Source organism: Leptopilina heterotoma, unplaced genomic scaffold, assembly GCF_015476425.1.
Source record: "Leptopilina heterotoma isolate Lh14 unplaced genomic scaffold, ASM1547642v1 Lhet_123, whole genome shotgun sequence".
Classification (NCBI taxonomy): Eukaryota; Metazoa; Arthropoda; class Insecta; order Hymenoptera; family Figitidae; genus Leptopilina; species Leptopilina heterotoma.
The window spans coordinates 4,663,877-4,679,025 of record NW_025110842.1 but is presented as its reverse complement, the minus strand read 5'-3'; the positions used below and the strand labels follow the sequence as shown (position 1 = coordinate 4,679,025).

The following is a 15,149-nucleotide window of genomic DNA, read 5'->3' as shown; positions in this document are numbered from 1 at the left end:
AGAATTCAATTATTTTGGAAAATTTTAAATAAAATTCTACTCAAGAATTTAATTACTTTTCAAAATTAGTAAAATTCAATTATATTCAAATATTTCACAAAAATTCAATTATTTTCAAAAATTAGTAAAATTCTTAACAGAAATTCAATTATTTTTAAAATTAGTAAAATTCAATTATTTTTAAATATTAATAAATTTTATCACAAAAATTCAAATTACTTTCAAAAAATTAATAAAATTTATAGCAAGAATTCAAATATTTTCAAAAAATTTGTAAAATTCTTAAAAGAATTCAATTATTTTCAAAAATTAATAGATTTCTTCACAGGAATTCAATTATTTTCAAAAATTTTAAATAAAATTCTACTCAAGAATTTAATTACTTTTCAAAATTAGTAAAAATTTTTACAGAAATTCAATTATTTTCAAAAATTAGTCAAATTCTTCAAAGAAATTCAGTTATTTTTAAAATTAGTAAAATTCAATTATATTCAAATACTTGACAAACATTCAATTACTTTCAAAAATTAATAAAAATTTCTCGCAGGAATTCAAATATTTTCAAAAATTAGTAAAATTCTTAACAGAATACAATTATTTTCAAAAATTTTAATAATATTCTCAAGAAATAATATTAATAATATTAATATAATATTACTCAAGAATTTAATTACTTTTCAAAATTAGTAAAAATTTTCACAGGAATACAATTATTTTCAAAAATTATTAAAAATTATTATCAGAAATTCAATTATTTTGAAAAATTAATAAAATCTTTAACAGAATTTCAATTATTTTTTAAATTTAGTAAAATACAATTATTTTTAAAAATTAGTAAAATTCTTAACAGAAATTCAATTATTTTCAAAAATTATTAAAAATTATTAGCAGAAATTCAATTATTTTCAAAAAATTATTAAAATCCTTAAACAGAATTTCAATTATTTTTAAAATTAGTCAAATTCAATTATTTTCAAAAACATTAATAAAATCCTTAAACTGAATTTTAATTATTTTTAAAATTAGTAAAATTCAATTATTTTCAAAAATTAATGAAATTCTTAAAAGAAATTAAATTATTTTCAAAAATTATTAAAATTATTAGCAGAAATTCAATTATTTTCAAAAATTAGTAAAATTCTTAACAGAAATTCAATTATTTAAAAAAATTTTTAATAAAATTCTTGTCAAAATTTTAATTATTTTCAAAAGTAATAAAATTCTTCGCAGGAATTCAATTATATTCAAAAAATTGTTTTTCAATTCTCCTCAAAATTTTAATTATGTTTATAAATATCAAAATTCTTCTGCAAAATTCAATTACTTTTAAACATTATAAGAAAAATCTGTTTAAAATTTCAATTTATCTTTGTGAATATTAAAATTCTTTGAAATTCAATTATTTGCAAAGAATTTTAATAAAATCCTTAATAAAAATTCAATTATTTTCAAAAATTATTAAAATTATTAGCAGAAATTCAATTATTTTCAAAAATTACAGTAAAATTCTTAATTGAAATTCAATTATTTTTAAAATTTGGTAAAATTCAATTATATTCAAATATTTCACAAAAATTCAATTATTTTCAAAAATTAATAAAATTTCTCGCAGGAATTCAATAATTTTGAAAATTTAGTACAATTCTTAACAGAAATTCAATTATTTTCAAAAATTAGTAAAATTCTTAACAGAAATTCAATTATTTGCAAAAATTAGTGAAATTCATTTTTTTTCAAATCTTAATAGATTATTTCACAAAAATTAATAAAATTTTTCGCAGGAATTCAAATATTTTTAAAAATTTATTAAAATTCTTACCGTAATTCAACTATTTTCAACAATTTAAAAAAAATTCTCGTCAACTTTTCAATTATTTTTATAAATAGCAAAATTCTTCGCCGAAATGCAATTTTAATAAAATTCATGGCAATATTTCAATTATCTTTATAAATAATAATTTTATGTTATATTGCTCAAAAATTGTAATAAATTTAGAAATAATTCCCATTTTTTGCATTTTAGAAAACAAGATTCTATTTCCAATTCGCCGGAATTGCCGGTGACTGTTGCCGGAAGTACTTTTTATGGTTTAAACGCTTCTCGAAGTGCAAACGATGTTCCAAGTAGCAGTCAAGATATGGGCGATTATCGACGCACTTCAGACAGGTAATTTTTTGTACTAAATTATAATTAAACACTTATTAAAAAATAATTATTATTTCTTTTATTATAATTTTTAACGATTCACTTATCAATATTTCAAAAAATTTAAATAAATGAATTTTCAAAAAATTTAATGAAAAATCTTCAGATAAAAATTTTCATTATTTTACTATTATTAATAATTATTAATATTTTTAATTAAAATTTTAAAGAATTTTAATTGAAAATTTAGGAAAATAATTGAATTTTCAAAAATTTTATTGAAAAATATGCAATTATCAAAAATTCGAAAATAGAAATTAATGAAAATTCCTTTTGCTAAAACAATATTAAAATATTTATTTTAAAAAATAATTATAATAATTTTTTAATAAATTATTTAAAAATTCAATTATTTTTACTATTTTAAAAAATATACCTTCAAAAAATTGAATTAAAAATAAATTTTTGATAAAATTTTAGTTAAAAGTAATTTAATTTTTTAGTATTTAAATTACATTTTTTTTAAATTAAATTTTGAAGAATTTTAATTGAAAATTTTGAAAATAATTCAATTTTATCAAGAATTTCTTTTACATTTTTTGTATTTATTTTGCAATATATAAATTTTATTAAAATTGAATTACATATTGATATAAAATTAAATTCTTTTGAACAATTTTATTAGTTTTCATAAATAATTAAATTTTTTTGAAGAATTTCTAAATAAAGTCTTTTTTGAAAAGAACGTAGTTTTTTGAATAATTTTCATCGGAAATTTTAAAAATAATTCAATTTTATTGAATAATTTTGTTAAGGCATTTAAAAATAATTAATTTTTTGAAAGAATTTTATCAAAATTGTTAAAATGAATCGAATTCAATTAATATTTCTTTTTTAAATAATTGTATTAATTTTTTTCTAGAAATTTTATTAAGTGTTGAAAATAATTAAATTCCTCCGAGAAATTTTACTAAAATTTATAAAAATAATGAATTCATTCAAAAAATATTATTATGACAATAATTGAATTACATATTTCGAAGAATTTTATTGGAATTTTTGAAAATAATTGAATGTTTTGAAAGAATTTTTTTAAAAATTTTGAAAATAATTTAATTGAATTTTATTAAAATTCTATTGAAATAATTGAATTCTTCCGAAGAATTTTCATAAAAATAATGAAATTTTCCCTGGAATTCAATTATATTAAATACAATTTTAATGGAATTCCAGAGAAAATTAGATTATTTTTGAAACATATTTATAAAATTATTTAATTTTAGATTTATTACAATTCTTATAAATAATTTAATTCTTTTGAAGAATTTATTTCAATTTTCTTGGAAATGAAGGATTTTTTTTCAAATTTTATTAAATGTCGTAAAAAATGTAATTTTTAAAGTATTTTTAATTGAAAATTTTGAAAATAATTGAAATTTTCAAAAAAATTCTATTGAAAACTTTTGAGAACAATTGAATTGTTTATAAAAATTTAATTACATTTCTCAATTGTTGAAAATAATTGAATTCTTATTAAAACTCTTGAATTGAATGAATTGAATTTAAATAATATTTTAAAAAATAATTGAATTCATTCGAAAAATTTCTTTAATTTATTGAATACAATCGAATTTGTGAATAATTGTATTGAAAATAATTGAATTCCTTTGAAGAATTTTATTGCCAGTAATTATAAATAATTAAAATAAAAATTTTTTTTATCAGATTTCCAAGAACGAGAAGAAACGATGAACTTCAGGGTTTCATAACTCTCGAGGAATTTATGCTCTCGCGTCAGGATGACGATCACCATCATCATCAGCAGCAGCAGCAGCAGCAGCTTCATCATCATCAACAGCAACAGCAACAACAACAACAACAACAAAATCGTGGCACACCATCGCCACGTTTTACGCCACTAACCAGCGATCACGTTCACGTTCAACATCGAACATTTGACAATTTAGAGAGCGCGCGAATGCGCTTCGCTCGCGATATTCCAAATAACAATGGCGTTATCTATGGCTTTCCGAAAAATTACGACGAAACATCGTCGACAAGTGGCGGCAGTTCGTACGGAATGCAAACGCCGAGTCACACATTCGAACGTCGAGCGAGTGAAAAGACGCGCGATTCAGAGAGTAAAAATTCAACGCCAAGAACACTAAATTGTATGCGGAAGAAAAAATCGCCGGAGGATCCGTATTATGACAGTAGACTGGAGCAACAACAACAACAACAACAACTGCAACTGCAACAGCAAAATAGAACCGGCGCACACGGACAAATTAATCCCGCAAATTATGGTTGCGAATTTATTGGCAATGAATTTCGCGTCGAGAGAAATAATTCCATGGATTTTTGTTCGCGAAGAATCGCCAAAAATGATGGTGAGTTTATTTTCTTTTCTAAAAAGAAAAATTAATTATCGCCTGAAGAGAAATTAAATTAATTGAAAATAGAAACTTATTTTTTTTCTTTTCTAATAGAAAAATGCATTTTTGCCAAAAATAGAAAATAATTTTCGCCCAAAATTAAGAGAAATTCAAATCAAAATCAAAAAATGAATTTTTCCTTTCTAAAATCAAAAAAATTCAGGGCTCGAATTGTGCGACTTTTTCGACTTTTTTTCGACTTTTCTAAGGAAACGTGACTTTTTTCGAATTTTTTTGTGAAAAAATGCCTTTAATCGACTTTTTCAAGATTTTTTTTAGTAAAATGCGAATGAAATATTAAAATTTTTTTTTTAATTTAAAGGAAAAAGTTTGAGTGAAAAAAATATTCTGTTGCATTTATTTACAAATTTCTTTCAAATTTTTCGAAAACATCAAAAACTTGTTTTTTAAATAAATATTTAATTATTATTTTTTCATAGGAATTAAAATTCTTCAAAAGATTCAAATTCAAACCATTTTGAAATTAAACAATTTATCAAAAATTGTTATAAAACATTAGTAATTGAATTTTGCAGAAGAATGTTGATATTTACAAAGATAATTGAAATTTTTAGGAGAATTGGAAAAAAAATTTTGAAAATAATTGAATTTCTGTGAAGAATTTTCTTACTTTTGAAGATAATTGAATTTTGTAAAGAATTTTATCAGAACTTTTGAAAATAATTAAATTTCCAGGATGAATTTTATTATTTATCAAGATAAATAAAATTTTGACGAGAAATTTAAAAAAAAATTTGAAAACAATTGAATTTCTGAGAAGTATTTTATTACTTTTGAAAATAGTTGAATTCCTAGGATGAATTTTATTATTTCTAAAGATAATTGAAATTTTGACAAGAATTTTATTAAAATTCTTTGCAAATAATTGAATTTTAGAAAAGAATTTTATTATTCACAAAGATTTTGAAAATTTTGAACAGATATTTTCTAAAAATGTTTAAAAGTAATTGAATTTTGCAGAAGAATTTTGATATTTTTAAACATAATTGAAATTTTGAGGAGATATTAAAAATAAATTTTGAATATAATTGAATTTCTGCCAAGAATTTTATTACTTTTGAAAATAATTGAATTTCTGTTAAGGATTTTATTAATTTTTGAAAATAATTGAATTTTACTAATTTTAAAAATAATTGAATTTCTATTAAAAATTTTACTAATTTTTAAAAATAATTGAATTCCTGCTAATAATTTTAATAATTTTGTAAAATTAAATTTCTATTAAGGATTTTATTAATGTTTTTGAAAATAATTGAATTTTACTAACATTAAAAATAATTGAAATTCTGTTAAGGATTTTATTAATTTTGCGAAAATAATTGAATTTCTGCTAATGATTTTTAATAATTTTTGAAAATAATTGAATTTCTGTATAAATTTTTACTAATTTTCAAAAGTAATTAAATTCTTGAGTAGAATTTTATTAAAAATTTTTGAAAATAATTGAATTCCTGTGAAGAAATCTATTAATTTTAAAAAATAATTGAATTTCTGTGAAGAATTTTATTAATATTTGAAAATAATTGAATTTTACTTATTTTAAAAATAATTGAATTTCTGCTAATAATTTAAAAAAATTTTTGAAAATAATTGAATTTTTGTGAAAATTTTTACTAATTTTGAAAAGTAATTAAATTCTTGATTAGAATTTTATTTAAAATTTGTGAAAATAATTGAGTTCTTGTGAAGAAATCTATTAATTTTTAAAAATAATTGAATTCTGTTAAGAATTTTACTAATTTTTGAAAATAATTGAATACCTGCGAAAAATTTTATTACTTTTGAGAATAATTGAATTTCTGTTAAGGATTTAGTAATATTTGAAAATAATTGAATTTTACTAAATTTTAAAAATAATTGAAATTCTGTTTAAGGATTTTATTAATTTTTTTTAAAAATAATTGAATTTTACTAATTTTAAAAATAATTGAAATTCTGTTTAAGGATTTTAATGATTTTTTGAAAATAACTGAATTTCTGCAATTTACACAAATTTTGAATATAATTGAGTTTTTGCGAAGAATTTTATTACTTTAGAATATAATTGAATTTTTTTTTAAAATTGTAATATTTTTAATATAATTCTCATTAAATTTCTCGAAAAAATCCAATTATTTTCAAAACTAAATTGAATTCCTCGTTGGAATTGAATTATTTTCTAAAGAAAATAGATTTCTTCACACGAATTCAATTATTTTTTAAAATTCGATAAAATTTTACACTAAAATTCAATTATTTTGGGGAAACTTTTGACTAAATTCTTTATGAGAATAAAAATATTTTCAGTAAAATTTTAGTTGAATTCCTCGAAAAAATTCAATTATTTTCGAAAATTTCAATTAAATTTTGATGAGGAATTCAATTATTTTCAAACATTTATTTTATTCTTCTAAGAATTTTAATTATTTATTTTTTTCGCTGGAATTCAATTATTTTCAAAAGATAATTCAATTCTTCGCAGAAATTCATTTATTTTGAAAACTGAATTCAATTCTTCATAGAAATTCAATTATTTTTGGGAAAAATTGTTGATTAAATTCTTTATGAAAATTGAAATATTTTCAATACAATTTTAATTGAATTCTTCGAAAAAATTCAATTATTTTCGAAAATTTCAATTAAATTTTGCTGAGAATTTCAATTATTTTTAAAAATAAATTTTATTCTTCGACAAATTTCAATTATTTATTTTCTTCGCTGGAATTCAATTATTTTCAAAAGATAATTCAATTATTTGCAGAAATTCATTTATTTTAAAAACTGAATTTAATTCTTCATAGAAATTCAATTATTTTTAAAAATTCGATAAAATTTTCCACTAAAATTCAATTATTTTTGGGAAAAATTGTTGATTAAATTCTTTATGAAAATTGAAATATTTTCAATACAATTTTAATTGAATTCTTCGAAAAAATTCAATTATTTTCGAAAATTTCAATTAAATTTTGCTGAGAATTTGAATTATTTTCAAAAATAAATTTTATTCTTCGAAAAATTTCAATTATTTATTTTCTTCGGTGGAATTCAATTATTTTCAAAAGATAATTCAATTTTTTGCAGAAATTCATTTATTTTGAAAACTGAATTTAATTCTTCATAGAAATTCAATTATTTTTAAAAATTAATAAAATTCTTCGCAGGAATTCAATTGTTTATGAAAAGTATTTGAATTCTTTACTGAAATTAAATTATTTTCAACAAATAAATTCTTGCATAAAATTCTTCGAAATAAATTCAATTATTTTCATAAATAATAAAACTCATTGCAGAATTTCAATTATTTTATTTATTTTTAATACAATTTTAATCGAATTTCTCGAAAAATTGTAAATATTTTTCAAAATTTTATTAAAATTCGTCGAAAGAATTCAATTTACTTGAAAATTTTTGTTGATAAAATTATGTATAAGAATTAAATTTCAAGAAACATTCAATTATTTAATAAATTATTTATTTGCATTTTATTTCTATTTAAATAATTGAATTCTTGTAGGTTTTTCTAATAAAAATTGATTTAAAATTGAATTAAATTTAAATTTAAAATTGAAGTCAAAGTTTCAGATAATAATTGAATTTTGTAGAAGTTATTAATAATTGCAATTTTTAGAAATAATTGAATTTTGTAAAACGTTTCAAATTAAAATCTTTGAAAATCTGAATTTTTCTCCCTTTAATTAAAAATTCTGTGTAAATAATTTTTTCTCAAAAAGCTTAATCGAAATTTTTAAAAATTATTTCAAGTTTTTATTTTCTAATTTATATTTAATTGAAGAATTTCCGAATAATTGAAATTTTACGTAAAATTGAATTTTACACAAATAGATTTAAAAATTCTTAAAGAAGAACTTTTGCAAAAATTATTAAAAAAAATTAATTTTAGGAAGAATTTGGCGTTTTTAAATAAGTTTTCAATTAAGGAAATTCGTAAATAAATGTAATAGAACATTTTTTTTGAGTATTAATTAATGTTTAATAATTTTTTTTAATTAATTAATTTTTATAGTGAATCGCAGAATATTCTTTAGATTCGATAAAATTTTTCAATTCAATTATTTTGGGGAAAATTTTTGATTAAATTCTTCGCAGAAATTCATTTATTTTAAAAACTAAATTCAATTCTTCATAAAAATTCGATAAAATTTTCCACTAAAATTAAATTATTTTTGGGGAAAATTTTTGACTAAATTCTTTATGAGAATTGAAATATTTCCAATACAAAATTTTAGTTGAATTCCTTTGAAAAAATTCGTTTTCGAAGGAAAAACTTTATTAGGAAATCAGGGAAAAGTCATGGAAAAACAAAATTAAATTTTTGTGGCAACCCTCTAAGGGCTGAAGCATAATTTTCATTTTCTCAATTTTTCTTCTTTTCTTCTAAATTTTTCTATTTCTTTTCCGTTTTTGACAGTTTACTCTGGATCGAGTGGCGATTTAGCGTCACATTCGACGGACACGTTCAAAGTGCAAAAACCAACTGTGAGTCGAAATGGAAGTTTCAATTTGGCGGACTGTCGACGCGACAAGAATCATCATCATCATCAGGAGAAGAAAATGAATAAATTTGAGAAAAATAAATTGAAACACGTCGGTCAATATCAACCGCCACCGATTCTTAATACGCCCTTCGAGCAGGAGGGAATGAGGGCGGCCTTTGAGATGCATCTCGATAAATCCGAGGATGTGCAGAAGAAAAATAAATTGAAGAATTTCTTCAGTAATAAGAGTCCCCAGAAGCCAAGTGCCTTGGAAATTCCAAAGGAGACGCAGAAAACACTTCTTGGTTCGTTGTTTTTTTAAAACTAAATTCTATTTTTTCCCTTTTACGAATTTAACTCATAAATTTATTTATATATTTCATTTAAAAATAATTTAATTCGTAAAAAAAAATATTTATTGTATTCTACGAAAGAAATCAATTATTTTCGATAATTTATTAATTTTACTAAAATTCTTCGCAAGAATTCAATTATTTTCGATAATTTATTAATTTTACTAAAATTCTTCGCAAGAATTCAATTATTTGCGATAATTTATTAATTTTACTAAAATTCTTCGCAAGAATTCAATTATTTTCGATAATTTATTAATTTCACTAAAATTCTTCGCAAGAATTCAATTATTTTCGATAATTTATTAATTTCACTAAAATTCTTCGCAAGAATTCAATAATTTTCATAAAAAAATAATTAAATTGTTTGTAGAAATTAAATTATTTTAATTACTTTAAAAAAAAAAGATTTCTCAACCAAATTCAATTATTTCTGCATATAAAATAAAATAAATAGAATTTTCTTGACACGAATTCAATTATTTTCAGAATAATTTTATTAAAATTCTTCGGAAGAATTCAATTAATTATTTTTGAAATAATTTTATAATTCCTCCGAAAGAACTCAATTATTATTTTCATAAAAAAAATTTAATAAAATTCATTTTTTTCTGTAGGATCTCCTCGACTTCATCGGGCATTGTTTCGCGATAAATCATCAACGCAACCGAAGACAAAGCGATCGGGAAGTCAAAGTCCCGGCGATTCAGGAATAAGTCAGTCTTTGAGTTCCGGAAGTGCAAGTCAGTCACAAACTCTAAGTCAGAGTTACAGTTCCGTAAGTTCAGTTAGCGATTGGAGTCCCGACACTCCAGCTTCCCATGGACCAAAGGTAGGAGAAAATTATTCAGTTCTTATTCTTTTTAAATCTCGTAATTTATTTAGAATTTTATTCGAATTTTTCTTTAGAGCAATTCAATTATTTTCGCTACAATTTGAATAAAATTTCTCGAAAGAATAGAATTATTTTTTAAAACTATTAATTAAATTCGATTATTTTCAAGAATTTTAATATAACTTCAATTATTTTCAACAATTTAGATGAAATTCTTTTTAAAAAAAATCATTATTTTCAAAGATTTTTAATAAAATTCTTCCAAAAAATTCAATTATTTTCAAAAATTCAGATAAAGTTCTTCGAAACAATTCAATTATTTTTATGAACTGTAAAATACTCCGAAAGAATTCAATTATTTTTATGAATTGCAAAAAACTCAGAAATAATTCAATTATTTTCGCATAAATAAGAAAATTCTTCACAAAAATTAAAATATTTTCATAAATAATAAAATTCTACAAAAGAAATTCAATTATTTTTGCATAAATAATAAAATGTTTCGGAGAAATTCAATTATTTTCAATACAATTTTAATAAAACCTCTCTAAAGAATACAATTATTTTTAAAAATATTATTTAAATTTAATTATTTTTAAGATTTTGAATAAAAAATTCAATTATTTTTTGCAACAAAATTGATTGTAAAATTCTTGGAAACAATTTAATTATTTTTATAAATTTTGTAAAATTCTTGGCAAGAATTCAATTTTTTTTTTGTAAATACAAATAAAATTCTTCTGCGAAATTCACTTATTTTCAGATACAATTTTAATAGAATTTCTAGAAAAAAATTCATATTCAAGATAATTTTAATAAAATTTCTCTAAAAGATTCGAATATTTTCAAAAATTGTAATAAAATTTTTCTAAACAATTCAATTGTTCTCAAAATAATAAATTCTTATTGTTTAATAAAATTCTTTGTAAATTTTAATTATTTTCGAAATTTTTAATTGAAATTATTTTCAAAAATTATACATTATTTTTATGAAATTTAATGAAATTTTTCAAAAAAAAAAAAAAATGTAAATATTTACAAAAACTCTAATAAAATTGTTTAAAAGAATTTAATTTTCTATGAATAATTTTAATATAATTTCATAGGAAAATCGTTAATCGCAAAAAAGAAAAAACACGGTTATTTAAAAAATTTAAAATAAATTCTTCTTAAAATTTAATTATTTTCAAAATTTCCATTAATAATTCGACGCCTCCCGTTCATATAATGCTTATTGAAAAACAAATGCAAGATCATTCTTATTCAGTTTTTAGTGCAAGACAATTCTTATTCGATTTTCCGTGCAATAAAATGCTTATTCAAAATTATTGCCACTGACAGAACAATAAATGTAACCCTAAATCATCTTTTTAATATTAAATTGCAATTAAATATCTGAGAATTTCAGTGCGTTTCTATTGTTATTAGAAAATTTAATACTTGATTATCTCTTACGTATTAAGAAATATTGTTTAAGCAATTGTAATTAAAAATTATATTCAATTGAAAATTTTATAAAACTCATAGTGAAAGCTAATTTCAGATTGTACTTTTTAGCATAGAATTTTGAATAAGCATTTTATTGCACGGAAAATCGAATAAGAATTGTCTTGCACTAAAAACTGAATAAGAATGATCTTGCATTTGTTTTTCAATAAGCATTATATGAACGGGAGGCGTCGAATTATTGAAAAAAAACTTTATTATTTTCAAAAAAAATTGAAATAAATTCTTTAAAACAATTCATTTATTTTAAAGAATTTAAAAAAAAATTTGCTAAAAATTTACCATTCAATTATTTACAATAAAATTTTAATTACATTTTCTCGAAAGAATTCAATTATTAAAAAAATTGTTGATAACATTCTTGAAATGAATTCAATTATCTTCAAATTTTTTTTATAAATACTTTACAAGAATTCAATTATTTTCAGTATATCGACAATTTAATTATTTCTGAAAATAATTGAATTCTTGAATAGAATTTTATTAAATTTTTTTAAATAATTGAATTCCTGCGAAAAAATTTATTATTTCTACAAATAATTGAATTTTTGCAAAATTTTTAAAAATACATAAGTGAATTTTTGAGAAGAATTTTATTAAAATTGTATTTAAAAGATTTGAATTCCTGTGAAAAATTTAATATTTATTGATATTATTAAATTCATACGAAGAATTGAAAAAAAGTGTTTAAAAATACAGAAATTTTTCCTGGAATTCAATAAAAATTGTATTAAAAGTAATTGAATTAGAGCGAAAATTTCATTATTTTTAAAAATAATTGAATTCTTGAATTGGATTTTAGTAAAAGTTTTTTTAATAATTGAGGGGCTGGATGCTATAATGTGTTACGCGCCATGTTAAGTGAATGGCGCGTAACACATTATAGCATCCAGCCCCTCAATTGAACTCCTGTGAAAAATTTAATTATTTCTTTAAAATAATTGAATTTTCTCGGAGAATTTTTAAAAGATTTTTTAAATTAATTGAAATTTTCGAATAAATCAATTAAAAATGGAATTGAAAATAAGTGAAATCCTGATAAGAATTTTATTGTTTATAAAAAAAAGAATTTAATTTTTACGAAGATTTTTATTATTTATAAATTTACTTTTAGAAAAGAATTTTATTACAATTATTAAAAATAATGGAATTCTTGATAAAATTCAATTATACTTTCAAAATTTTCATTAAAAATTACTAAAGAAAACTTTATTATTTTCAAGAAAATTGAAATAAATTCTTCAAAACAATTCAATTATTTTAAAGAATTCTAATTAAAATCATGCCAAGAATTAAATTATTTTTAATAAGTTTTTAATTACATTTTCTCGAAAGAATTCAATATTCTTCAAAAAAAATGTTGATAAAATTTTTGAAATGAATTCAATTATTTTCAAATTTTTTTTTACAAATACTTTACAAGAATTAAATGATTTTCAGTAAATCGACAATTTAATTACATATTTATGAAAATAATTGAATTCTTGAATAGAATTTTATTAAAACTTTTTTAAATAATTGAATCCCTGCTAAAAAATTTATTATTTCTACAAATAATTGAATTTTTGCAAAATTTTTAAAAATAAGTGAATTTTTGAGAAGAATTTTATTAAAATTGTATTAAAAATAATTGAATTCCAACGAAAATTTCGTTATTTTTAAAAATAATTGAATTCTTGAATTGAATTTTAGTAAAAGTTATTTAAATAATTGAATTCCTGTGAAAAATTCAATTATTTCTTTAAAATAATTGAGGGCTCGGATCGAAGAACCGACGCTTGTAAACGCACAGAACATTGCGAAGCGTCGGTTCTTCGATCTGAGCCCTCTATTGAATTTTCTCGGAGAATTTTTAAAAGATATTTTTAAAAATAATTGGAATTTTCGAAGAAATCAATAAGAAATGGAATTGAAAATAAGTGAAATCCTGATAAGAATTTTATTATTTATATAAAAATAATTGAATTTTTTACGAAGATTTTTATTTTTAATAAATTGACTTTTTAAAAATAAAAATGTATTACAATTATTAAAAATAATTAAATTCTTGATAAAATTCAATTATACTTTCAAAATTTTTAGTAAAAATTACTTTTAAAAAATCCATTATTTTCAAGAAAATTGAAATAAATTCTTCAAAAGAATTTAATTATTGTAAAAAATTTTAATAAAAATCTTGCCAAGAAATAAATTTTTTTCAATACAATTTACATAAATTTTCTCAAAAGATTTCAATTATTGAAAAAAATATTTATATAATTCTTGAAATTAATTCAATTATTTTCAAATTTTTTTTATAAATACTTTATAAGAATTCAATTATTTTCAGTAAATTGACAATTTAATTATTTCTGCGAAAATAATTGAATTCTTGAATAGAATTTTATTAAAACTTTTTTAAATAATTGAATCCATGTGAAAAAATATATTATTTCTACAAGTAATTGAATTTTTGCGAAAAAAATTCTATTTATTGATAGGATCATTGAATTCTTTCGATGAATTTAAAAAAAAAGTTAAAAGAAAAATTTAATTTTCCCTGGAATTCAATTAAAATTGTATTTAAAGTTTTTAAATAATTCAATTTCAGCGAAAATTTAATCTATTTTTAAAAATAATTGAATTCTTGAATTGAATTTTATTAAAAGGTTTTTTTGAATAATTGAACTCCTGTGAAAAATTCAATTATCATTTTGAAAAATAATTGAAATTTTCGAAGAAATCAATTAAAAGGGAAAATTGAAAATAAGTGGAATTCTGAAAAGAATTTTATTATTTATATAAAAATAATTGAATTTTTTTTACGAAGATTTTTATTTTTAATAAATTGACTAAAGAATTTTATTACAATTTTATTGAAAACAAATTGAATTCTTCATTAAAAATTTAATTATTTTCAAATTCTTTGATTTAAATACTTAACAAGAATTCAAGGATTTTCAGTTTATTAATTTTCAAATGGAAAACATTTAAAAAGAAAATTAACTTCTTTCACCTTAAGATTTAAAAAGTTAGGAAATTAGAATTTTCGTTTATAAAAAATTTTTCGTTTATAATAAAATGAGTAATGAAAAAAAATGTGTTAATCCTTTTAGTGTCCAACGGGTCATCCTGGATGTCAAAAACGTTCGACGAATTCGAGGAATTTCACATCGCCACCGACACTGCCTTATATTCCGCCTCCAACTTCACCGCCGCCTGATTATCCTGGCCTTGAATATCCACCAGTTTTCGAGCCCGGAACGTATTCACTATCGGACGCTTCTTCCATTTTACGCAGTCGTAATAATAAAAATAGTTAAGAAAAAAAAGAAGAAGAGGAAGAGGAAAGAAAGAACAAAAAAATAAAAAGTGGAAAAAGAGGGAAAAGAAGAAGTA

General features: G+C 19.8%; 1 protein-coding gene across 1 annotated transcript in view; it reads left to right on the top strand.

The window, feature by feature from the left end:
* The window catches only part of LOC122512559, a 31,379-nt gene extending 16,230 nt beyond the window's left edge, over nucleotides 1–15,149 (top strand). Inside the window, exons 5-9 of the mRNA XM_043628459.1 lie at nucleotides 2,024–2,167; nucleotides 3,872–4,536; nucleotides 9,011–9,382; nucleotides 10,048–10,262; nucleotides 14,867–15,149. Coding sequence (XP_043484394.1) covers nucleotides 2,024–2,167; nucleotides 3,872–4,536; nucleotides 9,011–9,382; nucleotides 10,048–10,262; nucleotides 14,867–15,073 — 1,603 coding nt within the window. The 3' untranslated portion in view covers nucleotides 15,074–15,149. The remainder of the gene's footprint in view (nucleotides 1–2,023; nucleotides 2,168–3,871; nucleotides 4,537–9,010; nucleotides 9,383–10,047; nucleotides 10,263–14,866) is intronic.